Source organism: Nicotiana sylvestris, chromosome 2 (assembly GCF_000393655.2).
Source record: "Nicotiana sylvestris chromosome 2, ASM39365v2, whole genome shotgun sequence".
NCBI classification, from domain to species: domain Eukaryota; kingdom Viridiplantae; phylum Streptophyta; class Magnoliopsida; order Solanales; family Solanaceae; genus Nicotiana; species Nicotiana sylvestris.
The window spans coordinates 49,924,131-49,950,161 of NC_091058.1; the positions used below are offsets into that span (position 1 = coordinate 49,924,131).

Sequence of the window (26,031 nt, forward strand, 5' to 3'; positions counted from 1 at the left end):
ATATCCAAATAACGATCAAAGTATGACACATAAGAATAAGTGGAACCGGGATCAAATAATACAAAGGCATCTCTGTGGCAGACTGAGACAATACCTGTGATCACAGCATCTGAAGCAATAGCATCGGGTCTAGCTGGAAGTGCATAGAAATGGGCCTGACCACCACCTGATCGACCTCCCCCTCTAGGGCGACCTCTAGCTAACTGACCTCCACCCCTAGCTAGCTGGGTGGGTGATGGTGAAGTAACTGGCGCTGAAGCCGATGGCTGACTCCTCTGCTAAGATGAACCCCAAAGACGGCGAGGAAACTGCCTCCACATATGACCCATCTCTCCACACTCATAGCAACTCCTGGGTGCTGGAGACGGGGACTGAAGGGAACCCCTAGCACCGTAATGACTAGCATATGCACCTGGCATAGAAAAGCCCTGAACTAATTGAGCACGGGACGAATTCTGAGCTGGAAGGGCACTGAGTGATGACTGGCCCTAATGAGAACTATGAGAACTATGACCCGATGAAGCCCACGATAACCCGAGCAAGCTGGCTGAGCATGCCTGAATGGACGGCTTCTGACGTGCTGAAACTGACCTCTCGAAGGAGCACCACCATAACTACCAGATCCCTAAGGCCTCTTGGCCTCCCTCTCATATCGCTCCTGGCAACAAACTGACTCGATCTCACGAGCAATGTCAACAACCTCCTCAAAAGTAGGACCAGACACCCTCTCCCTGATCATGAGAATACGAAGCTGATAAGTGAGGCCATCAATGAACCTCCTAATCCTCTCTCTCTCTCTCTCTTTCTGTCGGAACCAACCAAATAGCATAACGAGCTAGCTCTAAGAACCTCATCTCATACTACTCACAATCAAATCGCCTTGACGTAACCACTCGAACTGCCTGTGCAGCTCCTCTCTGCGAGACTGTGGCACATACTTCTCCAAAAAGATAACGGAGAACTGCTTCCAAGTAAGGGGTGTTGCATCAATAGGCCTATACCTCTCATAAGCCTCCCACCAAGTGAAGGCAGTTCCAGAAAACTGAAAAATAGTGAAAGTGACCTCGCTGGTCTCAAGAATACCCATTGTACGAAGAATCCTCTGACACTTGTCCAAGAAACCCTAGGCATCCTCGCCCTCTGCACCACTGAAAGTCGGAGGCTGAAGTCTACCAAACCTCTCCAACCTGTGTTGCTCGTCCTCTGCCATGGCAGGAGCTACATAGTCCTGAGCAGCTGCAACCGGCTAGGCTGAATATGTCCCCGGTGTCTGAAGTCCCTGTACGACCTGCTCAGGTATGCGAGCGACGGGAGTCTGAGTGCCTCCCCTGGCCTGAGAAGTAGTTGCGGCTGTACTAACTGAAACCGCCTAAGCTAGGCTAGTGCATACTGATAGAATCTGAGCCAAGGCCTCATGAAGACCCGAAATCACAATGGGCACAGCTGGTGTTGTTGGAGCATCCACAACTAGGGCTTGATCCTGAACTAGGGCGACTGGTGGATCTACAAGTGTTGCCCTAGCTGTTGTGCGGGCCACACCCCTACCTCTATCGCGACCACGATCGCATCCTCAGCCTCTAGTGGCCACAGCTGGTGGTACTGGTGGTCGTCTATCCTGACCGGTAGCGCATATCCTCATCATCTGTGAGAGAATAGAATAACAGAAGTTTAGTACTCGGATCAACAGATTCGCACGATAAGAATTTAAAGAATATGAAATTTTTCCTAAAGGTTCTGCAGCCTCTCGAGGATAAATACACACGTCTCTGTACCGATCCGCGAGACTCTACTAAATCTACTCATGACTCGTGAGACCTATGCAACCTAGGCTCTGATACCAACTTGTCACGGCCTTAAATCCGGAACCGATCGTGATGGCGCCTCTCGTGAAGACAAGGTCAGCCGACACAAACCCTCAATTACATTAATAGATATAATAATTCATAATTAAGTCATTAATAATGATAAATCCCAAAATAGAGTGAAATATATCAACTGCAAAAACAAACACAGCCCGACATTGAGGTGTCACCAGTCATGAGCATCTAAACATGTGTCTAAGAGTCTGAAAGAGTTTATACAGTCTATTACAGAAGTAGAAACAAAAGTAAGATAGAAGATAGAAACACTGGACTGCAAACGTCGAGCAGCTACCTAGTGGACTCCGAATGGCCTGCTGGGAACAATCAACCCTCACTGGCGGGACCTGAAGCTCCTGAATCTACACACAGGGTGAGGGGAGTAAAGTGAGTACTCCATCTCAGTGAGTAATAAAAATAAATGAAGACTGAGCGATAAGAAATCACGTAAAACACAACAACATGCTATAAAAAGGCAGTGTAAAACCAATAAAATGCAATAAAACAGTGAAATCTTATAAAAAACACGTTAGTTTAGTATAAGCTTCTTTAAAACACCTTTTTAACAGTTAAACAAGTAAATGAAAAGCAGCTAGAAAAGATAAACACATAAAATCCACCCCTCGGGCACAATGTCAACAGAATCACCCCTCGGGCAATAACATGGAAAAACACCAGCCCCTCGGGCTATATCATATATCACACTAGGTACCCGCGCTCACTGAGGTGTACAGACTCTAGGAGGGGCCCCTTACGGCCCAAGCGCAATATCAATCCATCTCGTGGCATAATCAATAATCTCTCGGCCTTATATCAAGCCACCTTGTGGCGTACAACTCAGGCCCTCGGCCTCATAATCATAATTAGTACCACACTGCTGCGGCGTGCAGCCCGATCCATAATAATCCTCAAAACACAGGTCCTTGGCCGTTCTAAGTCAGAAATCTCTAAAAGCCACTTGGGTACAGTAAAATATGATGTTCAGCCCAAAATATCATTTAAAATGTTTAAAACAAAGTAAACATGGCTGAGTTATGAAAATAGTATAATATAGCATGACTGAGTACGGATATAAAATCAAAGCAGCGAGGAAATAGCAGTAAAAATTTCCTAAGGGTCCAAATAGTTGGCACGAGGCCCAAATATGGGATTCAGCCCAAAACATGATGATAGCAAACAATTTTCAATCAAATACGCAGTAAAACAGTCATTCGGGATGGACTAAGCCACAATCCCCGAACGGTGCACGACCCCACGCTCGTCATCTAGCGTGTGTGTCACCTCAATATAACACAACGAAGTGAAATCCGGGGTTTCATACCCTCAGGGTAGCATTTACAATCATTACTCACCTCTATCCGGTCTAAACTCTAACCCGCGATGCCTTTGCCTCTCGAATCGGCCTCCGGATTCTCCAAATCTAACCAAAATCAGTGCAAACCCATCAAAATATGCTAAGGGAATAAAGTCTACTCAAAATAAATCAAATTACAACACAAATCCCGAAATTGGCCAAACCTGACCCCCGGGCCCACATCTCGGAATCCAATAAAATTTACATCAATAGACTCCTAATCACTCCCCGAGTTCATTCATATAAAAATCACCAAAATCCAACCACAAACGACCCGTCAAATCCCAAATTCTAGGTCTCCAATTAAAAGCCCTAGTTCTTCAATATTTAGGTTTAAATTCAACAATTTCCATGATTAATTAGGTTGAAATCACATTAGGATTGAGTATTAAGTCCATAAATATTACCTCCAAGTGTTCCCCCTTGATTCCCTCTTCAATCCCCTTTAAAAAAGCTTCAAAATCGCCCAAAAATGCAGGAACTTAGACCCAAAATCGCGAAAATGGGTCTTTTAAACATTCTGCCCAGCACTTAACATTTCTTCATCGCAAACGCGGTCAAAGCCTCGCGTTCGCGAAGCATAAATTTAAGTTGACCAAAATCCCTCCTACACGAACGCGTCTACACCCTCGCGAACGCGAAGGCTCAGCTTCCCAGCCCATCGCGACCGCGGTTCTCCTCTCGCGAACGCGTAGCTTGACGACCCCAACCCTTCGCAAACGCGGGACCTCCCTTGTGAACGCGAAGGCCAAACCTTCAGCCTCACATTCTAGCCTTTCGCGAACGCGAAGCACTGTTGTCTGCAACACTACAACAGATTTTTTTTGCAATCTTTTTCAACATAAAATGGTCCGTTTAACCACCCGAAACTCACCCGAGGCCCTCGGGACCTCAACCAAACATGCCAACCTATCCCATAACATCATTTAAACTTGTTCCAACCTTCAGAATGCTCAAAATAACATCAAAACACCAAATTTACATCGGATTCAAGCCTAAGAATTCTAAAAACTTCCAAATTCCGCTTTCGATCAAAAAGTCTATCAAACCATGTTCGAATGACTGAAATTTTGCACACACATCCCAAATGACACAACGGACCTACTGCAACTCCCGGAATTCCATTTCGACCCCTATATCAAAACCTCACCTATCAACCGGAAAACGCCAAAATTCCAATTTCGCCAATTCAAGCCTAAATCTACTCCGTACCTCCAAAACACATTCCGATCACGCTTCTAAGTCTTAAATCTCCTTCTGAAGCTATCCGAACCATCGAAAATCATATACGATCCCTTTAACACATAAGACAATATCCGGTTGACTTTTCCAACTTAAGCTTACTCAAAAGAGACTAAGTGTCTCAAACCTTACCAAAACCCCTCCGAACCTGAGCCAACCAACCCGATAACACAAAATACAGCTGAACAAGGCAATAAAAAGCATAAATAGGGTAAACAGAGCGGTAACTCATGAAACCATCGGTCGGATTATTACACCAAGATAGCACAATAGCATTCACCCTTTCCCAATGATTCCACACAGTGGCAGGAAAGTTTTCTTTCTTATAAGATATGTCTACCATCCCTATTTTGTTCCTTCCTAATAGAGTAATACGCATAGATCGATACCAAATTAAATAATTCTCGATACCTATTAGTTGAAAGGAAATGATTTGTATTCCACTCACGTCTGAGGGATGAAGGAAAAGAGGATGATTATAATCCATACCAGCAGGTTGAGTTGAAGTCTCAGCTGTTTGACTCAAATTACCATCATTTTGTTCATTGTTTAAACTCCTCTTCATAGATCTTGAATTCGTTGATACAAACAAAAATTACAGAATTTGAATTCAAATTGCGGTAGCAGAATTAGATCCATTCAAAGCTGAATTATCTTGCTTTGATTGCTTGGATATCATGCTCAAATTTGAAGTAAAGAAGATAAAATTAAAAACAAGAGAATGAAGAAGAGGAGAGAAGAAGCAATTGTTCGATAGAGAGAAGTTAGAGAGAGAGTAATCTTCATTATCAAAATTAGTCTGATATGGTGTATACATGTGAGAATATATAAGTGAGCTAAATTATACTTAGTGAGCTTAACTACCTAACCGACTTAATCACTAACAAATAACAGATTAACTAACTTAGTGTGAAATGACTAAAAAGCCCTTATTGGTTAAGTGACATTTTCCTCAACACATTCCACAATTTTCTCTTCATTATTCTGGAGTTCACTATCCTTTAAAAAAAATTGAAACAATTATTTAAAAACTCAATCTAATTTTAACCGAAAAATTAAACTTTATTCTTAGCAGAACCATGTATTGGAGAGCTTTGAATTATTATTGTCTTACTTTCTCCTTTTCAATGGTAGATTTGTGGTCACATCTCAAAATTAACATATGGATATTTCTCATTCATTTGTACCAATAAACTTTGGGATAAAATTTGATTCATTTAGACTTGCATATGAATAGTTGAATACTACGAAAGAAAACGCTGCTAGAATTGGTTGGAAAGAAAATTACTACAAGAAAGAAAGAAGGAATCTTATATAATGTGTAGCTATAACTGTGGGATTATAAAAGATATTATTTGAGAATAAATAAAAGCAGGAATTAAATACTTTATTAATTATGGTTTAGGACTTTATTTTATTCAATTAAATCTCATCCATTAATATTTAATCATGACAAGTGTCTCCAATCTAAGAAGGAACTTGAAGAAATGAAAAAACTAGAAAATGGGGGGAGTTGGATCCTCCATTATTCTTATAAAAACGTATTAACTCCAAGACGGATAACGAAATGAAGATACTATACATAGAGAGTGACATCGTATTTATGGCACAACAAATATTAGTACCTACTCAGCTGGAAGGACCGCGAAACTAGGCATTACTAATTTGAGAAAGGACAGCATGCATATCTACTGATGATGTGCCAAGATTTAGCCACCACAAAACAATAAATTGTGACTTAGATTCAATGAGAATTGAATAAAAATTCAAGTCGTCATTTATGACTTAAATAAGCAAATGGCTATTTAAATCAAAGAAGAAAGAACCCTTATTTTTGCACAATCTTATTCTTGGTTCGTTTTCGACAAGTATTCTGTTTCTTTTGATTTTTCTCTACTCTATAAGATGGGGGATACTTCAGTAGTAGTGCAATCACAAGTCCAAGGTGAGCTTCTTTTCTCAGGATCAATTTTCTAATTATCAAATATTTTCTTTGGTCATATGTATAATATATCAACTTATTAGCCGCAAATAGATTAGGGAAAGTAAATATTTCATGGCAGTCCAAAAGCAAAAGAATAGACTTACCAAAAAAGTGCTAACTATCACACGCTTAGCTCTTATTTCCTAATGTTTTAGCCTTGTATCTTCTAGCAAATGGATTTACTGTAGCTAGCAAAAGTCATCTAACTATCACAATCTTTTAATCTTGTGTGCTGTTTCTAATCCTCTTAGAACTGTAGCGAAGCCAGGAATTTTTTTAAGGGTGTTTCAATTTGAAAAAAGTAAAAAAAACGCCGAAAAAGAGTGTTCAATACATGTTATATACCTTTAAAACCTAATATATATAGTGTAATTTTCTGATGGAGGATGGTCAATTGACCACCCTTATCATAATGTAGCTTCGCCCATGGGTTCTTTCATGCATAGGCAGAGCCAAGACTTAAACTTTATGGGTTCGAGATTGTAATCATTTTAAGTTACTGGGTTCTAAATTAATAAGTTGTACATATTCAATGGATTTCTTAAGACAAATATATGGTTTGAACAAAAGTTACCGGATTCGGCCGAACCCGCATCCCGCACTCTACCTCCGCCCCTGCTTACATGATGAAGGGTTAATTTCACTTATAGCCACTATTTTATCCATTGTAATCGTAAAGTTATTAAACTATTTTTATAGCAGGTAAAGTCTAATTACTTTTCGTTATAGTAAGTAAAGTTCAGTTAGTAACTGAAGTATAGGTAAAGTTCATTTGCTGACTTTTTCGTGTTATAGTGTGTAAAATTCATATGTATTTATAGAGAAAATCACACATATATATAGTTGAGTTATATACTTCAATGTGATAAAGATTATTTAGCGGTTTTATTATTATAATAGACAAAGTTCAATGACAATCATATGCACGAAAGACCAAAAATTGTTACTCGTTTTCATCTTCTTAGTCATTTATTAATTTACAGCACCTTTTTATGGCATTTTGTTGCAGCAGATGACGAAGCTACAATGGAAGCAACCTCTCATAATGTAACTCATCAGTACAAATGGTGGATCCAAATGGTTATTTACTCAATATTTGTTCTATCTGGCCAATCTATAGGTACACTCTTAGGTCGATTATATTTTGACAAAGGAGGAAATAGCAAATGGTTAGCTACATTAGTACAAAATATAGGCTTCCCAATTCTCATACCTTTCCTCTTAATCAAATCAGCTAAAACTAATCATGAAGTAATCACTGAAATACAGAAACCATCTTTTTATATTGTTGCTTCACTTTATACTTTGCTTGGGTTATTCCTAGCTGGAAATTGTATGTTATATACAATAGGTTTACAATACCTTCCTGTCACAACTTATTCACTTATTTGTGCTAGTCAATTAGGATTCAATGCACTCTTTTCCTTCTTCCTAAATAAACAAAAATTCACCCCTTATATTGTCAACTCATTAGTAATTCTCACTATTTCCTCTTCTCTCCTCGTACTCCAAAACGACGATTCTGAAGATCAGTCCAATAAAAAGTCTAGAAAAAAATACATAATTGGATTTTTGTCCACTGTTGCTGCATCTGCTGGTTATGCATTGATGCTCTCTACTACACAGCTTGCTCTTCAAAAAATCTTTAAGAGGGAGAGTTTTCGTTTAATTATAGAGATGTCTATTTACCAGTCATTAATTGCGACATTGGCAATTTTGGTAGGATTTTTCGCGAGTGGTGAGTGGAAAAATATGGAGAAAGAAATGAATGAGTATAAATTAGGGAAAGTTAGATATGTTTTGAATTTAATTGGGACAGCTATTTCTTGGCAAGCTTTTTCAGTTGGTTCCATAGGGCTGATTTTCAAAGTGTCTTCATTATTCTCAAATGTGATTAGCATTTTAGGTTTGCCTATTGCTCCTGTTTTGGCTGTGATATTTCTTCATGACAAGTTGACTGGTGTTAAAGTGATGTCAATGTTGTTGGCTATATGGGGTTTTGTATCATATATTTATCAGCATTATCTTGATGATTTAAAAGACAAGGCTGCAAAAAATGTTCAAGTTGTGGAGCTTTCTGAAGTTTCTCTCATTGAAAGAAGTTAATCTTGTAATTTAATTAAATATGGCATTTTGTATAGTTTATTAAGATCGTATATAAACTTTCCGCATCTCATGTTGTGTTATATGCACTGTATCAGTTTGCATGGATTTTCGAATGAAAATAAAGCACAGAAAATTTGAGGTAGATAAGGTTTCTATCTCATTAGGTCATTTTGTTTACTCATTTGTGGCTCTTATAATAGCGAGCAGTAATCTGCATTTTGAACGGTAATTAAGGCCTTATTTGTTTGCATTTAGTGGAGGTCTGAATCTTAATCATTCAGATTTCAGATATTAAGTGCGTTTGTTTTTAAAGTCTAAATTTTAATTATTCAGATCTTAATCATTAAGTGTGTTGATTTTTTTATTTCACAACCACTTAATGCGTCTGAATATGTCTGTATGATTAAGATCTATAACACGGACTTAATTTCATTAAAATGCTATCACATATTCATTATTAACTGCCGCTACCGCCTACCATTATTAACTACCACCATGCCACCCCCACCACCATACCCCCCCCCACCACCACCCCCACCACCATACCCCCCCACCACCACCACCACCACCATACCCCCACCACCACCACCACCACCATCGCCACCTCCACCATCACCATGCCACCATCATCCTCAATCATAGCCTCCATTATCGACCATCACCACCTACTATCCCCACCACTCCAACCATCATCATTCTCACCCACAATCAACATTCATTCGCCTCAACTACCACAACTAACCACCTCATCACCATCAACAACCACAGTCGGCACTGCCCATCATTATAACCTACCACCACTCACCCACCATCTTCCTCAATCACAACTATTACCACCACCCGATATTATTAACTATCACCACCCACTACCACCATCCTCAATCATAATCGTCACCACTACCAATCACTACTAGCTACTAGTATGAACCACCATCATCAACCAAAACTACCACCAACCACCGCCTATAGTCGGCATTCATCCGTTAGCCATCACCACCAACAACTATCATATTTTAAAAAAACTATATATTTTATTGATAGAATATTAGATTAGTTAGTATTTTATTTGAATTTTATATTTATTAATTTCGAATAAAGATAAATTTTATACATTCAGATGTTAAAAATCTAATAGGCTTAATTATTTTTATTCAGATCTTAATACACATCTTAATATATTCAGATTCAGATGTCTTAATCTTAATGCACATTCTGATATTCAGATGTGTATTCAAATTCAGACGTCTTAATCTTAAAAAAAACAAATGAGGCCTAAGCTTTTTTTTTTTTTTTGGAGAAAATGGGCAAATTCATTTTACACGTCGAACAATAGATATTCTAAGATAATAATATATAATTTTAGGATAGCTTTCATTTTCTATAATGGTGTCAATAAAACAATAATTACGTATCGTAATGATTTCTATATATTTTTGTAACACTTGCACGAGATGTAATGTTTATACATATATGACTACTCTAGAGGATACTTTTTTATTGCCCAAACCATATATTTTTCAAAAAATATTTTCTGCTATACCTAACTAAACATCAGAAAATAAATAAAAAAATTATTTATTTCATATCAAACATGCCTTAGTCTCCTAATATCGGTCATCACGTATTCTAATGTTTGTAATGCATGCTATTCATAAAGACATGTATACTACTATTAGTGGAGAAGCCAGGAATTTTCTCAATAGTGTTCAAATTTGAAATAAGGAAAAAAAAATTCGTCAAAGGATATTCAATATCTCTAAAATATTTTATTTATATATACAATGTAATTTTCCGACAAAAGGTGATCAATTGACCACCCTTATCAAAGTGTAGCTTAGCCCCTGGCTACCATTCAATTTCTTAGTCTAATTATTTTAAACAACATTGAAATTCTACGCACACGTATATACAGTAGCAGATCTACCTTTATAGATATGGGTGTTAAAGCACCCATATTGGCTTTGGCCAAATTGTATATTATATTCATGGATAATACTTAAAAAATTTAATATTTACCATGAACACCCACATGATCATGTTTGACCATTTAGAATTTACACTAAAATTAGTGACGCACCATGACCTATAAATTCTAGATCCGCCACTGCGTAGACACATACACGCACACATACACACGCATGCGCGTGCGCACATATATATATATATATATATTGAATCATGAATTTCCTTGGTTTTTGTCTATTTCTTAAGAGCTTTTTTTTTTCTTGATGTATTTAAATGACTTCTCTAACCAAAAAAATAAGGAAAATTTTCATATTGATCGAATGATCCAATCATTTGCTAAAAGTAGAAATATTTGACGTAAACGCATTAAAAGAAAATGAGGACAAAAGAGTCAAAGTATTCGGAGGACTATATGTCATAATTTTGATAGTCCATAAATATTACTTACGAAAATACTTTTGTCATCTAATACATGACTTTGTCAAAATCTACTTCCACTACTGCTACAGTACTAGGACTAAGACCACTTGATGAATAGATGTTGTACCTTCAGGTGTAGTCAAGAAGGCATTTTGAGGTTAAATTAATTACGGAAAGTATTTTTTGTAAATAAAAAAAAATTGCCATGTTAATGATAGATATAATAATACAGAGTACTAACATGTAATGAACTTAATTTTTTAAATTAGGTAATATTATTTGAAATGTGTTTGATCACACACTAACTCGATCCCATAGCCCACCCGCACTAAATATTTTGAATTATAATCAGGATTAATTATCCCTTTCCATATGAAATAGATAATTCTATGATTGTAATATAAAAATAATCTTGATTTTAGTTAATACAACCAAACACATTATAGATTAATCTAAAATTTAATTTGTATCAGGATAAAACGTTTAATTCCTCCAACCAAATGGCCCCTTAGATCTTTTGAGTTGTTCATACTTCTGCTGTGACCTTGGTTATATTCTTTTATCGTCTTTTCATTTAGGAAAGTCGAAGCATCTACCTCTTCAAGATGCTCAATGTTTAGGCCCATACCCTTTTAAATAGGCAGATTGGGCTCGAGTCCAGATCCATCTTATGGACATGCTTCGATAGAATTGGTTGTGTGGATGTAGATTATTATATATAAAACAGGAAAAATGGAGGAATTTACTTAATGTAGTGGTTGACGTAAAACTAGAAAACATAATAAGAATATGAACTAAAAGAAGAAAAAAATGTGTAATAAAAGGGATTCGAGACTCTAAGGCCCTTCTTTTCTCTTTCCTTATTACAGTTTTGTTGTCCGCTGTAAGGGATTCCAAAGAAGTTTATAAAAATATTGAGCTAATTTAGTCACTGTCTTAAGATTTTGTATGAATTTTTTTTAAAAAAATCATGTGGTATAAGAACTAATCCTACGTACATTTAATTTCACAATCGTAAGCTCGCTTTTATCATTCCCATGTGAATTCCCAAAATCAGGTTAGTATCATTGCTAATATGATATTAAGTCACTACATATTATTCCCACCTCAATTATGTAAGAGCTTTGAAATGACTTTTTAAAGGCTTTATGTTACTTCACCCATTGCTACATCATATATTTAACCATGAGACTAATAAGAGAGATTAATCGGGTAGTAAAGGAAAAGTATCATGAAAATTACAACACATCCGCTTGGATGGTACTCTGTCCCATCCCAAAAAGAATAGTCATGTTTAAAAATTAGTTTAATTTTTACGTCAATTTGGACAGTAATTTTTTAATAATTTTGATACATAATCTGAATATAAAATTAAAACTTACATAAAAAGTATTATAGATCCTTATTTTTTTACTGATAAAGATGCAAAAAAAGGGGTCAATTTGTGGTCACCTTCTGCGTGTCCATTTTTCCCAATATATTTGCAAAAGCTATCATTGAGCTGGCTATTCATCCAAGGATTCAGCTAAAGAAGTGTGATGTGTACTTGTGCAATTTGCATATTTTGCTATATATGTTTGTCAATTGTGGATTCGTTCCTATCACATATAGTTCACATCGCACTAGTAAATCGCTCACCTTCTTTTGTCCGAGTTAGGAATATTTCTTCATCATACCCCACATGTCCCTCCTTGATTCCTTCGTCATTGAATCTCTTGTCTACATCTCTTTCAAACTTATGAATATTCTTTCATTACAAAAATAAATAGGAACTACAGAAAATTCCTTATGTGAAAACTCCATCAATCGGAAATAGATCCAGAATTAAACTTGATAACTTTAAATTTTAAAACTTCTAACATTAAATTAACTGTTCATTTAAAATTGTACATTCAGATCTAATATTTTCTTAAATTTTAGAGGATCTTTAAGAATACAATTATACTGCACCTCAAAAATACTTGAATCAAATTAAAATGAAATGGTTGCAATTAACCGCCAAGGTATCCATAACAATGATTCTCAAAATAAACAATACATTTCGATCGTATATACACTTAAACTTCAAGTTGGCAAAAAAAAAAAAAAAAAACAGGTTTCTATTCTTTAAGAAAAAGCTGAAGAAAAAGGAAAGAAAAAAGAAAAGAAACAAAATGAAAAAAGGGAAAGAAAAAAAAAGATGAGATAAAGATGACATATGGAAGGGTAAAGGAAGAGGTACAAAACAAGGAGTATTATCACTCTAGCCCGCGTCAGAAACTATTTAAATTTGTATAATTTTTGTATATAACATACATAATGTATATATATACAAAAAATATATATATTTCGGCTATTATTTTGAGAGATACAATGTCATTTTTTCAAAACGAAAATCTTAAAAAATAAAAATATTAGGGTAAAAAAGAAATACAAGGTTACAAGCATATCGTTTTTTATTTATTTATAATTCTTAGATATCCTTTCTTTTATTCGTGTATCTGATTCTATTTTTAATCTAGGATTGATAGTTTATATGAGTCCACCAACTGTATAGAGACCTAGTCCTATATCAATTCCCTCAGTGCTCGCTACTGAAACAATATATATGTAAATAAGACACATGATTTTTACGTGGAAAAATTTCAACTTAAGGGGACAAAAACCGCGACCTACACTGGTAGGATTTCAACTTCACTAACTTGTAATACACTATTACAAGCCACTTTGTAATGACTCTATTACAAAGACTTCAATCACTCTAACTTGTAATACACTTATCACTAGCCACTTTGTCACTCACTAGTTACAAAGACTTCAATCTATAACTAACTCTAGTCACAACACAAACTCAGACGGTTTATGATTTTGAGTTTCCTAAAACAAAACTTCTAATAAAGCAAGATAGGAGTTACAATGAAGAACAAAACACAAGATTACAACTCAACTAAGGACATACATTGACACCTAGTGAAACTGGTCAGTAGTGGAGTTGTCTTCTTGTTCTTGGCACACTTGTGACTTCAATGCTGGATCAGATCTTCAATGCTTGAGAGAATATCACTAAATGCTCAAGTAAATATCTTATGCCTTACACAATGTTATTATACTTCAAAAGACATCCCAAGGATGATGTCTATCCTTGGTTGGTAGGGAAATGACTGTTGTACTATAGCGTGCACAGTTACAGGCAGTCACTTTATGCAGTTGCTTTCCAGCTGTATAGTTGACTTATACTTCTGTCAGGGGAACACCAAGAAATCAGGTCTCTAATCTGGTTCTTGTGAATCTAAAGGCACACTGTCCAGATTATCTTGAGTTTATTGCTGAGTGATTGTACCAGGCATGCAGGTCCTTTATCTGATTCTATACAAAAAAATTTGTTAGATCATCAAAAAATAGACTAAGAGTCATTAATCCCCTCAAGGATGGAACAGAGAAAACTACTTGCGGCAAATTTATACACCCAAATTAATAAGTGGACATAATTTTTCATATTAGGTTATCAAGTCACTATTGTTATTTACTTTTTATATTCATTTGCTACTTAATCATAATAAATTAATCTTTTGTGATGCATAAACTGTTTGAGGATAAAACTTTAGTGGGCTAGATGAGTGGCTATAGCCTGTAGGAGCAACGGAGCGGGGCCAAGTGGGACTTTTTCACACGTCACGTGTCAATGTGCCTTACTTTGTCCGTTTATGCAAGACACAAAGTCGCAATTAACCCTCACAATAATATAATTGGGGAAATACGTATAAGTATGTGGTGTTTATATTAATTTATTATAATTAACTGATTTAATAAAATAAAAATATATACAATTTCACCATAGTTAAGTGCTTAAATTCATGTGCAAAACCCATATTATACATTTAGGGTAAATTTCACTAATGGTCATATAATTATGATTTTTTTTCTTAAAATTATATAACTTTATTTTCTCACACAAAAATCATATATTACGATTTGTTTCCCCACAAAAGTCATATAACTTTGTGTTCTCATACAAAAATCATAAAATTTTCACATAAAAAACATAGAGGTCGAAAAACAAAATTTTCGCTATTTTCTAATTTTACGTTTTTTATTTTTTATTTTCAGTATAATAAATAGTTACCCAATTAAAATAGGAGAAATATAAGTATATTTTTAGCCATCCCAAAAATAATAGCCGTCAAAATATATTTTATATATGTGTTTATTATGTACATATATACATATATATATATATATTGGCTAGCAAATGCAATTAGTTTCGACTAGTCGGTTAATTTTATATTTTTCCCTTAAATATGAATGACCCAACCTAGTCTGACCCAATAACCATATACGCAAGCTAAAATAATACGAAAAGTGGATTCTTTTCCCATAAAAAATGTAGTTCGAAATGCATGAGATTCTGACAAAAAATAAAGAAATAAAAGTATAATTAGAGAGCACTTGAAATAAAAATACTTTCAATTTGAATAAAAATCTTGAAAAATAAAATAAAAGATAGAAGTATCATGTTTTAAAGAATTTACTATTCACTTTTAGTATTATTTTAATTTATATATATGAGTATTGGATCGGGTGGGCCAAGTCGGGTTGGATCATCCCTATTTTAATTGGATTATTATTTATTAGACTGAAAATAAAAAATAAAAATTACAAAATAAGAAAATACTACTGAAAATTTGTATTTTGCGATCACTATAATTGTTGTGTGAGTTAGTAAAAAATTTATAATTTTTATATGAGAAAACATAATTATATAATTTTGGTAAAAAAAAAAGTTATAGTTATATAATTTTTGTGTGAGAAAATAAAATTATATGACTTTGATAAAAAAAAAAAAAATCAGACGTATATGATCATTTGCGACTCATAGATGGTTTGTCGCTTATCACCAAAAAGATTGTGGGAGTGTGGACTATAACTTGTCACTAACTTTAGAATCTTTTCAAAGATACACTCCCTTGAGATTCCTTCCTACTTGGGACCCACGGCAACCGTACTTTTCAGATTTTTTCTTTACTTGGCCTGCAGCTCCTATTCCAGCCTTACATCTTTTCTTTGTTGATATCTCTAGGAATCAAAATATCTAACTGCTTCAATTCGGATAGTACTGAAAAAGTTTACTACTTTACTTTACTTATATTTAGGTATCGCAAAATTCTCACAACTCTTTTTTAACCAAAAAAAAAATCAATTTACTTTGTATAATTTATCACAAAAATTACTTGGAGGAAATAAATGAAATTTTTTCTACAATATTTATGAAAATTAAGTGTATTTTTTGTTATAAAAATTTATTTAATGACTTTTTGGTTACAAGTAAAATAGTTTAGCAATTTTAATATAGTAAAATATAACTTGAGTAACTATCCATGAAATTTTCTCATTGTTTAAATCATCAAAAAGAATTGTGCTTCCGAGTATTCAATGAAGTCAAATAAAGTGATTTCTCCAATAAAACCTTGACATAAATTTGCATAAGTTTAATACTAATTTTATACCGATTTTAATGTAATACTCTGTATTTAATTTTTAAAAAGAGAATTATTCTATGTCCAGCTGAACCACTGGAATAATTATTTTATGTTAAAAAAAATTATTTCCCACCTTCATGAATTAAACCAAGTTAATTTATAGCAAATTTTATGTAGCTGTCTGTTAATTTGAAAAAATTAACCATAGCCTCATTTGTTTTTTTTAAAATTAAGATGTCTGAATCTGAATATCAAGATATGCATTAAAGCTAAGACATTTGGATCTGAATACACAATCAAATATTAAGATGTTTATTCAATGAATGTGGATGATAACATCTTAATGAAATTGAATCTTTGTTATAGATCTTAATCATATAGATCTATTCAAACTCATTAAGTAATTGTGAAGTTAAAAAAATAAACACACTTAATGATCAAGATCTAAATAATTAAAATTCAGAATTTAAAAATAAATACACTTAATATTTGAGATCTGAGTGATTAAAATTTAAACCTCCGCAAATACATGAGGCCTATTAAATTAAAAACTTCCTTTAGCGGAAAGAAAGCATAAATAAGCAAACAGGAACTTCGGTAAGAAAAGGCTACAAGTTAGATGGAAGAAATAGAGCCCGTTTGGCTTAGCTGATTTAGAGTAGCTGATAAACATTAGGTGTTGAAAAGTACTTTTAAGTGTTGAAGCTGATTTAAAAAATAAGCAGTCACGTGTTTGGATAAAAGTGCTGAAATAAATAATAAGCAGCTGAAGAATTGGGTATATGAAGAGTTTTGTTTTAAAAAAAGTATTTTAGGGATAGAATAGTAAATATTTTGGTCAAATCTAAAGTGCTTATAAGCTGAAATTTGATAAGTTGGGGGAGACAAACTTATGATTTTTGGCTTATAAGCACTTTTAATTTTACCAAATGCGTAGATAAGCCAAAAAATGTTTATAAGCCAATTTGACCGGCTTATAAGCTTAGCTAAACACCCTCTTAGTTTGTCCTCTACAAGTCTTTTTTTCATTTATTGGACCTTAATTTCTTTACTTTTTATTTTTTGCCCATGAAAATATTAAAATCAGGTTTAAGTATGGTCACATGCCTTTGTCTATTTCTAAAATTTTGTGGGACAAATTTAAATTTAGCAAACAAATCAAAACTAAATCTTCCCCAAGCTTTAGCATTAACTGCCAACTTCTCCATATAGTAATATTATTTATTAATTTGGATTGATTTGTTAGGGCTGATTTTTAATATTTCATAATGAGAATCAAATTAATTAGCATTTTAATCCTAAAAGGATCAAAAGGGCTGCCCCACCTAGAGGCCCCAAGTTAGATATTAAAATTTTAGGAAATGGTAAAGATGGCATGTTATATATTTATTGGCATTGAATGGAAGTGGGGACAATATTTGATTTTACAAAAGAAGCGGGGACAATATTGTGTTGTACATGTGAATAGTAGGTTGTCATTTTTTTCTTCAAATTAATGATTAACATTTATTACAATAATAACTTCCACATAATAACATTATAAATGATCTAATGCAAGTAAGTTTTAAGTCGTCATTGCAGAGAACTTAAACTAAATAAAATTACATTAATTATTATTTGACTGCAACTTTTGCTTAAAAGACTTGAATTTGATAGATTGATACTCCATCCGTCTAATATTAACAGTTGTGGTTATTAAAAATAGTTGTCTTAAATTATTTGTCATTTTAGAAGTTCAAGACAAAATTGATTGTTTTTTCCCATTTTACCCTTAATAATAATTGTTTTTGATGATGGAGATAACAAATAAATAGAATAAATATTCAATGAAGAGAGATTATATCATAAGACATAAATAAAATTAGAATAATCCATTTTCTTTCCCAATTAATATTTATTAAGGGGCGTGAAAGAGAAATATGACACATAATATGAGACAGGGGAGTAGTAATTGAAAGTATTTGAGAAAGCGTATAAATTGATCAGATTTAATTTATAAATACTTTTTAATTTATCTACATATTTGTTTTAACAAAATGATACGGTCCGGTGTTTTCTGAATTAATTTCAGCAAAAGCCATATTTGTAAATGATTGTCACTTTTGGAAGTATTAAAGTGGCATTCATTAATAAAAAAATTATTAAGTGTAAATATTCATCTAATCTTCTTTAAGGGTGAAGACTCCATATATTTATACTCTCTGTCCAGCTTTTTTTTTCTTCTTAAAATCCATTTATCGAATTTATTTTTCCTTTAAATAAGTACTCAAGCCCTTTTATCAAACATTCAGATGAAATAGCTTACCTCATTTGGTGGTTGAAATATCATTTTCCGCACCCCAATAAGCAGTGGTGCCCAACTTGTTCATTATCTATTCCACTAAACCAATAAAATACCCTCATAATCTGATATTAACCACAGTTCCACACTCTATGAAACTCTTTCTCTGATACCTAACAATACTTTAATTATCCACAAGAAACTGACTGTCAACTTATTTGATTTAAAATCTTTTCGTTAATTAAATACGTCGCAGCAGTACTCTATGTTTGATTAGAATAATTAACATGTTACTGCACTATCATCTCTTTCTCATATGGGTAAAAACACTCGAACAACGGTGTCGTTTGATAATAACTCTTGCCCGATTTTTTTGTTTGTTCGTTTTATTTTTCAGTAAATAATTCTTTATGAAAAAAAAAAAGAAAAGGGAAAACAAACATAGACTATTGAGGAATAATTTCCTTTTTAGCCCCTCATTTCGTCGTATAAAAATAAAAAATAGCCATATTTACTACTTGTAATCGAAAAATAGTCACAATTTAAAAATAATTGATATTTAGTCACTTTTTTTTATGTAAAGATAAAATCTGAACAAAAATAACCTTAAAATTTCGGAAATTCTAGCATAATATGCTACAAATATAATCCGGTTTACAAGTTGTTCGAATAATTCCTATGTAATAAATATTAAGATTCTGGTATCTAATTAACTAACAAATTAAATTAGTAGATTAACAACTAGGGATACTAAGGGTTGGAGACAAGATTAAGGAGGTCTAGAATTATGATTTCTCCAATTGTCGGAATCCTTCCCGCTATATTTTCTATAAATTCGCCTAAGTATTCTCTACCAATCATGAGCACTCTGACTGTCGTAACTCTCTCCCGAGTAATTACCACAATTTACTAGACATATTCTCCCAAATTACGCTAGCTGGCATTAAGTACGGCTCACTCCGATTGCACCCAAGGTTTCGTTATTCCTAATCATACTTTTAAACCCTCCGTATTGATCCCTCATATACGTTAGGAGTGATGTTGTTCAATAACTACCTAAATATGCACTCTCTCTTGAGTAATACACACTGAATAGGCACAGTCGATTGAGGGCTCTTCAACCAACCACAATAATAATGAAGTTGAACAAATAGAGAAAATACTACAGCAAATCTATATTAACGTAACAGGAAAATCATCCTTCAAGAGGTTCCATCAAAACACCAGATAACAAATTAGATATTCATACTAGTATGCATAACTACAATACTAGAATTCATAACCAAAAATTGAAATAGGAAGAAGAAAGTGAAAAACCCGTAGAAGAATTCTCCGCCTTGCTCCTAGTGTATTCTTGCCTCCGTAGGTCTCAAGTGTGTCCAAACTCGATCTCCCCTTCTCCGTCTATCTAAAGTCCCTCAAAAGTGACGTTTTTAGGTCTATTTATATGTTTAGGACAAGACCTAAACGTATAGCTCAACTCCTAGTCAAGCTAGGAAATAATAAAACCTTCAAAACTCGGACTGGGCCTGGCCTTAGGCCCGGCGTCGCCTGGCTAATGCCAACCTCAGCCTGGCTTTAAGCTGGCCTCGCCAGGCTAAAGCCTGGTCGATCTGACTTTTGTCCAGCTTTTCCTTTTCACCATTCTCGAGCGCGCTTTCGAGGTTTAAGCATGTCACGACCCGGATTTTCCACCATCAGGAGTCGTGATGATGCTTACTTGTGAAAGCTAGGCAAGCCAACCAATACAATTATTTGCCTTTTTTCATTTTTAAATCCTTTAAACAGTTATGAATTAACATTTGCACAATCAGCGTAATTAATAAGGCGGAACAATGAAATATAACAATTTAATATTAATACTGATAACAAAATCCATAAACCAAAAACTACCCGGATCTGGTGTCACAATTTCACAGACTGTCTAAGAGTACTACAAACAAGGGTCCGAAAGATAAATACAACACTCTCTGAAATACATAAAAAAAATAGAAGGGAAAGATAGGAGGAGACGCCAAGGCCTGCGGACGCCTGCAGGACTACCTCAGGTCGCCTGAATGGACTGAAGGCAGCAACCTCACTGCGGTCCAAAAGCTGCAGCACCGGGCTCTGTACACAGTGCAGAGTGTAGTATCAGCACAACCGACCCCATGTGCTGGTAAGTGCCTAACCTAACCTCGGCGAAATAGTGACGAGGTTAGGACCAGACTTCCAAATAAACTTATACAGTTATATCATATACATCGGAAAAATAAAAGTAGATATTTACAGTTTAAGATGGGAGGGAAAAACATGCTGCAGGGAGTATCAGATAACAACAGAATACCAATAGAGGAATGTACAGAAAACCCATAATTCAATTGCCAACAAGAATTAAGAAAACAAACACAATATTCACTTTCATTTCTTTCTTGTTGCAGGCGTGCAACCCGATCCCATTTTATATGATACCGTTGTGGCGTGCAACCCGATCCCATTTCATATGTCATCGTGGCGGCGTGCTACCTGCTCCCATTTCATGTATATTACTGTGGCGTCGTGCCACCAGATCCCATTTCATATATTACCGTGGCGGCGTGCCACCCGATCCCATTCCATGTATTACTGTGGCGGCATGCCACCCGCTCCCATTTCATGTATTACCGTGGCAGCATGCCACCCGCTCTATTTCATATATTACCGTGGCGTCGTGCCACCGCTCCCATTTGTGTATTACCGTGGCGGTGTGTCACCCGATCCCATATACAATTCAACATCAATCACACAAGAATCCCGGCAAGGGAACAAGAGTATATCAACAACATACCGACAAGGGAGACAATACCATAAACAATAACATCCCGACAAGGGAGACAATACCATAAATAATAACATCCCGACAAGGAAACCAACAATGATAATCATCAAATTGGGCATGAATAAATCACAACGGAGTCACAATAATTATAATACAAGACTCACGGGCATGCTTGACACCGACGTATAGATACTCGTCACCATGCCTATACGTCGTACTCCACAATTAACACATAGCAAATAAGACGCAACTTCTAATCCCTCAAGCTAAGGTTAGAACAAACACTTACCTCGATGCCACGAACACAATTCAAACCTCAACTACCGCTTTACTTCGTGTTTCCACCACCAATTCGCTTGTATCTAGCCACAATTTACTTAACGATATCAATAAATGCTAAATGAATCAATTCTAATGCATGAAAATAGGTTTTCTAAAGTTTTTCCCAAAAAGTCAAAAATCGACTCCGGGCCCACATGGTCAAAACCCGAGGTTCGAACCAAAATCCGATTATTCATTCACCTACGACTTAACCCAAATATATAATTTATTTTGAAATCGGACCTCAAATCGAAGTCCAAATTCCCAAAATTTGAAAAACCTAAGTTCTACCCAAAACACCAATTTTCCCCATGAAAACCCTTGATTTTGAGTTGAAATCATGTGAAACGATGTTAAAGATTAAAGAAAACGAGTTAGAAATGACTTACAGTCGATTTGGAAGAGTAGTTGTCTATGAAAAATCGCCCAAAGGTGTTTTAGGTTTGAGAGGGTTTGAAAAATGAAAGATTTTCGGCTAAATTATAATTTGCACAGGTGCAGATATCGCATTTGCGAAGTCAGGTTCGCAAATGCGAAGGTAAGCCAAATCCTGCTTTCTTCGCAATTGCGAACTGTTGTTCGCATTTGCGGTCCCTGTTGAAGTCGTATTTGCGACATAAGCCTCACAAATGTGAAGGTTCCTGCCTCAGCCAATCATCGCAATTGCGATGGGTCTTCGCAAATGCGAGCTCGCAATTGCGAGCCAGGAGTCTGCAAACCTGCAACACACAACAATTTTTCCCAAGTTTAAAACACTTCGTTGCCTATCCAAAACTCACCCGAGCCCTCGGGGCTCCAAACCAAACATGCACACAAGTCCAAAAACATCATACAGACTTGCTCGTGCAATCAAATCATCAAAATAACATCAATAACTATGAATTTAGCATCAAAATCAAAGAAAAATCTTATGAACTCTTAAGTTCCATTTTTAACAACCGATGGTCCGATTCACGTCATATCAAGTCCGTTTCTTACCAAATTTTACAGGTTCAACTTAATGCTATATAAGACCTATACCGGGCTCCGAAACCAAGATACGGACCCGATACCATCAAATGCAAACACATTCAAATTTCTAAAAACTCTTATAATTTCAGTTAAACAATTTTCTTCAAAAATTTATTTCTCGGGCTTGAGACCTTGGAATTCAATTCCGGACATACGTCCAAGTCCCATATTTTCCTATGGACCCTACGGGACCATCGAATCACGGGTCCGGGTCCGTTTACCCAAAATATTGACCGAAGTCAACTTAAATTTATTTTAAAAGCAAAATTTACCATTTTTCATATATTTTTATATAATGGCTTTTCTGGATACACGTCCGGACTGCACATGCAAATCGAGGTGAGACAAAAAGGAGGTTTTAAGGCCTCGGAACATAGAATTTATTTCCAAAACAAGTGATGACCTTTTGGGTCATCATAAAGCATCCCTTTAGCTCTACTTTCATCTCCAATTCACATACATATAAAATAGACTTCATTACTCACAAATAAAATGTAATTTATCATTAAAGCATGTATAATGCAATGCAAATAATGTACGAAACTATGAAATTATAGCTACACATCACATGTATATTCAACCTTGTTTCATTGACTTTGGCATGACTTGCCATGTGCATTGCTGACATTCAAGATTGAACATTTCAGAGACAACCACGTGGCGAAGAAAAATAATAATTGCTGACCTGGAAGTATCAATTAAACATTTTCATTTAGTTGAAAGCTCTATTGCACAATAAAGAATAATTTGCAAACTATTCCCACTGCCAGATTGCAATTTGGATTAGCCAAGTATTAATTGTGCTTGCTACGTTCTGCAAATTATTTTTGTTGCCAGATTAGCAAGACTAAGTTCTGCAAATTATTTCTCTTTCTCATCAAGTTGTATCTTTAATGGACGCATATCTTGTTTTTCGGTGTGGTTTAGGGGTAAGATTAGAGATACTGAAATTCGCTTTTTGACAAATAGTTAGGAAATTATTTTTCTTTCTCGCCAACTAAATATTTTTAATTTTTTATTCACCTTCCAAACGCTAAAAATGTGTGAAAAAATCACTTATTTTGCCACTGATGCATATACCAAAATCACTCCATTTGCACAATCAACCGGTGCGAGTTTCTTTTAATTGTGCAGTTAATATTTATTTTAAAAGCGTCATTATCAATGCTACTTTTAAAGTACGAAAAAAAATTACTACTCCCTCCGTTTCATATTAAATGAGATACTTTCCTTTTTAGTCTGTTTCAAAACAAATGACACATTTCTAAATTTGAAAATAGTTTAACTTTAAACTCTTTCATTTTACTCATTTATCCTTAATGAGAAGCTTTTATAGCCACACAAATGTCATGGCCCACAAACTTTTTACCCCTTAAGCTTTTAAGACCACAAGTTTCAATTTTTTTTTTAAAACTCCGTGCCGAGTCAAACTACCTTATATAATATGAAACGGATCAAGTACATCGTAAAGAGATCAATACGGTCTGTGTTACTTTACAGTTAGAATTTCTTTTTAAAAAGACACTTAAATTTAAGGCGTCCAAGAGAAAAATAATCGGCCAGCCAAAACAAGAGAAAATGTTTAGTCCCTGCATTCACTGTTTGAAAGAACTATGCTCAGGGGTGTTCATAAGAATCCGAAAAACAGAACCAAATCGAAAACCAAATTAAACCGACCAAAAAAATTGATACTTTTTTGTTTGGTTTGGTTTTGGTTTTGAAATTTAAAAACCGATCAAATTTAGTTTGGTTTTGGTTTTAATAATAAAAAAATCGAACCAAACCGAATATAGGAGTAGCTATTTTAAATTTAAAATTACACCTATATATATGTATACTTTTATACAAAGTTTCAAAAATTTTATAGTAAATGTTAATCGTTTGCACTTTTAGTACGGTTCTTTACCTTTACATTCTAGTTTGATTGGTAGTTTTCTTTTGTTAAGTGTAAGAATCTTTTTCATGTTAAAAATAATATATTTTTAATTGAGTCCTTATATTATTCATCATTATTTGATTCAATTACCATCAATATATCTTGGTAAATAATAGATTTCTCAAAGGGCAATTGATTTGATAGTGTTGCGTTAAAAATGTGGTCGCCGAAATATGTGTTTGGTAGTGTATGTCTTATATTTAAGAAAAAAACCGATAAATAACCGAAAAAACCGAAAAACCGACATAAACCAAATCGAGAAAAAACCGACTTAATTGGTTTGGTTCTAATATTTGAAAAACCGACTTACTTAGTTTGATTTTTTTTTATAGGGAAAAACCGATTCAAACCGAACCATGAACACCCATAACTATGCTTATGACTTATGAGTGTGACACCAGAAATGAGCACCTTAATCTGAGAAATCGGTGCGACATAAATATTGCAACCAAGAACGTAACCTAATTACCTAACCAGTAACAATTCATGAGAAGTCACAGTCGAAAAAAATGGAGGGGTCCTTGTAAGTTGTGACCATTATTCTTTAACTCTTTCTTTTTAACCTAAAAACATATAGTATTATCCAAGGATTTCCTAATTGAAGGTTATGATAAAATTTCATCTTTAAGGAGATTGATTACTTACATATGAATTTTTTTTTGGGTCCAAATTACTTACATATGAATAGAAGTACATAATGTACATGTGAAATTTTGTGAATATTGAAGAAACTTGTGCCATTTTTTAAAGCAAATTTTATCGCGATTTGCGGAGCTGAAGAAGTCAGCAATATGAAGTAGAAGATAATATAATGTGGGAAATCTAAAATGTTGCGGAGCACGTATTTAGGAGAAAATAAAGTTGAAGATGTTATAGAAAGTGAATAAAGAGACATCTCATAGTTGTTACAATGTTACAATGTTCTATAATATACTTCATCTGTTTAAATTTACATGACACATTTTACTTATCGAGAGTCAATTTGATTAATCTTTGAAGTTAAATCGGATTAATTTAATTCGATATTTTAAATTAAAATTTAGATATTCATAACTATATGAAAAACACAAATTGTACTCTTCTCATGTCAATATGATAAAAAATATATTTTAAAATTGATCAAAATTCACACAATTTGAATTTCGAGAAGCAAAATACGTCCTATAAAATAAAATAGAGAGTATTATTATTCACAAAGAAAGATAGCGAAGAAATATTTTATTATAAAAGCAAAGAGGAGTGTGGCGGTCGTGCAAGCAAGCGAAGTGAATATATTAGATGAGCTTGGTGCACTCCGAT

General features: G+C 34.5%; 1 protein-coding gene across 2 annotated transcripts; it reads left to right on the forward strand.

Annotated features, from left to right (window-relative positions):
- Positions 1-6,233: 6,233 nt before the first annotated feature.
- Positions 6,234-8,774, forward strand: LOC104231307 (probable purine permease 10). Of its 2 annotated transcripts, none has more exons than XM_009784279.2 (2): positions 6,234-6,400; positions 7,449-8,774. In XM_009784279.2, the coding sequence occupies exons 1-2, from the start codon at positions 6,361-6,363 to the stop codon at positions 8,543-8,545; spliced, it is 1,137 nt and encodes a 378-aa protein (XP_009782581.1). In that variant the 5' UTR covers positions 6,234-6,360; the 3' UTR covers positions 8,546-8,774. The 2 variants fall into 2 exon arrangements, with proteins under 2 accessions (XP_009782581.1, XP_009782582.1); XM_009784280.2 differs by having other exon boundaries at positions 7,452-8,774.
- The last annotated feature ends 17,257 nt before the right edge of the window (positions 8,775-26,031 follow it).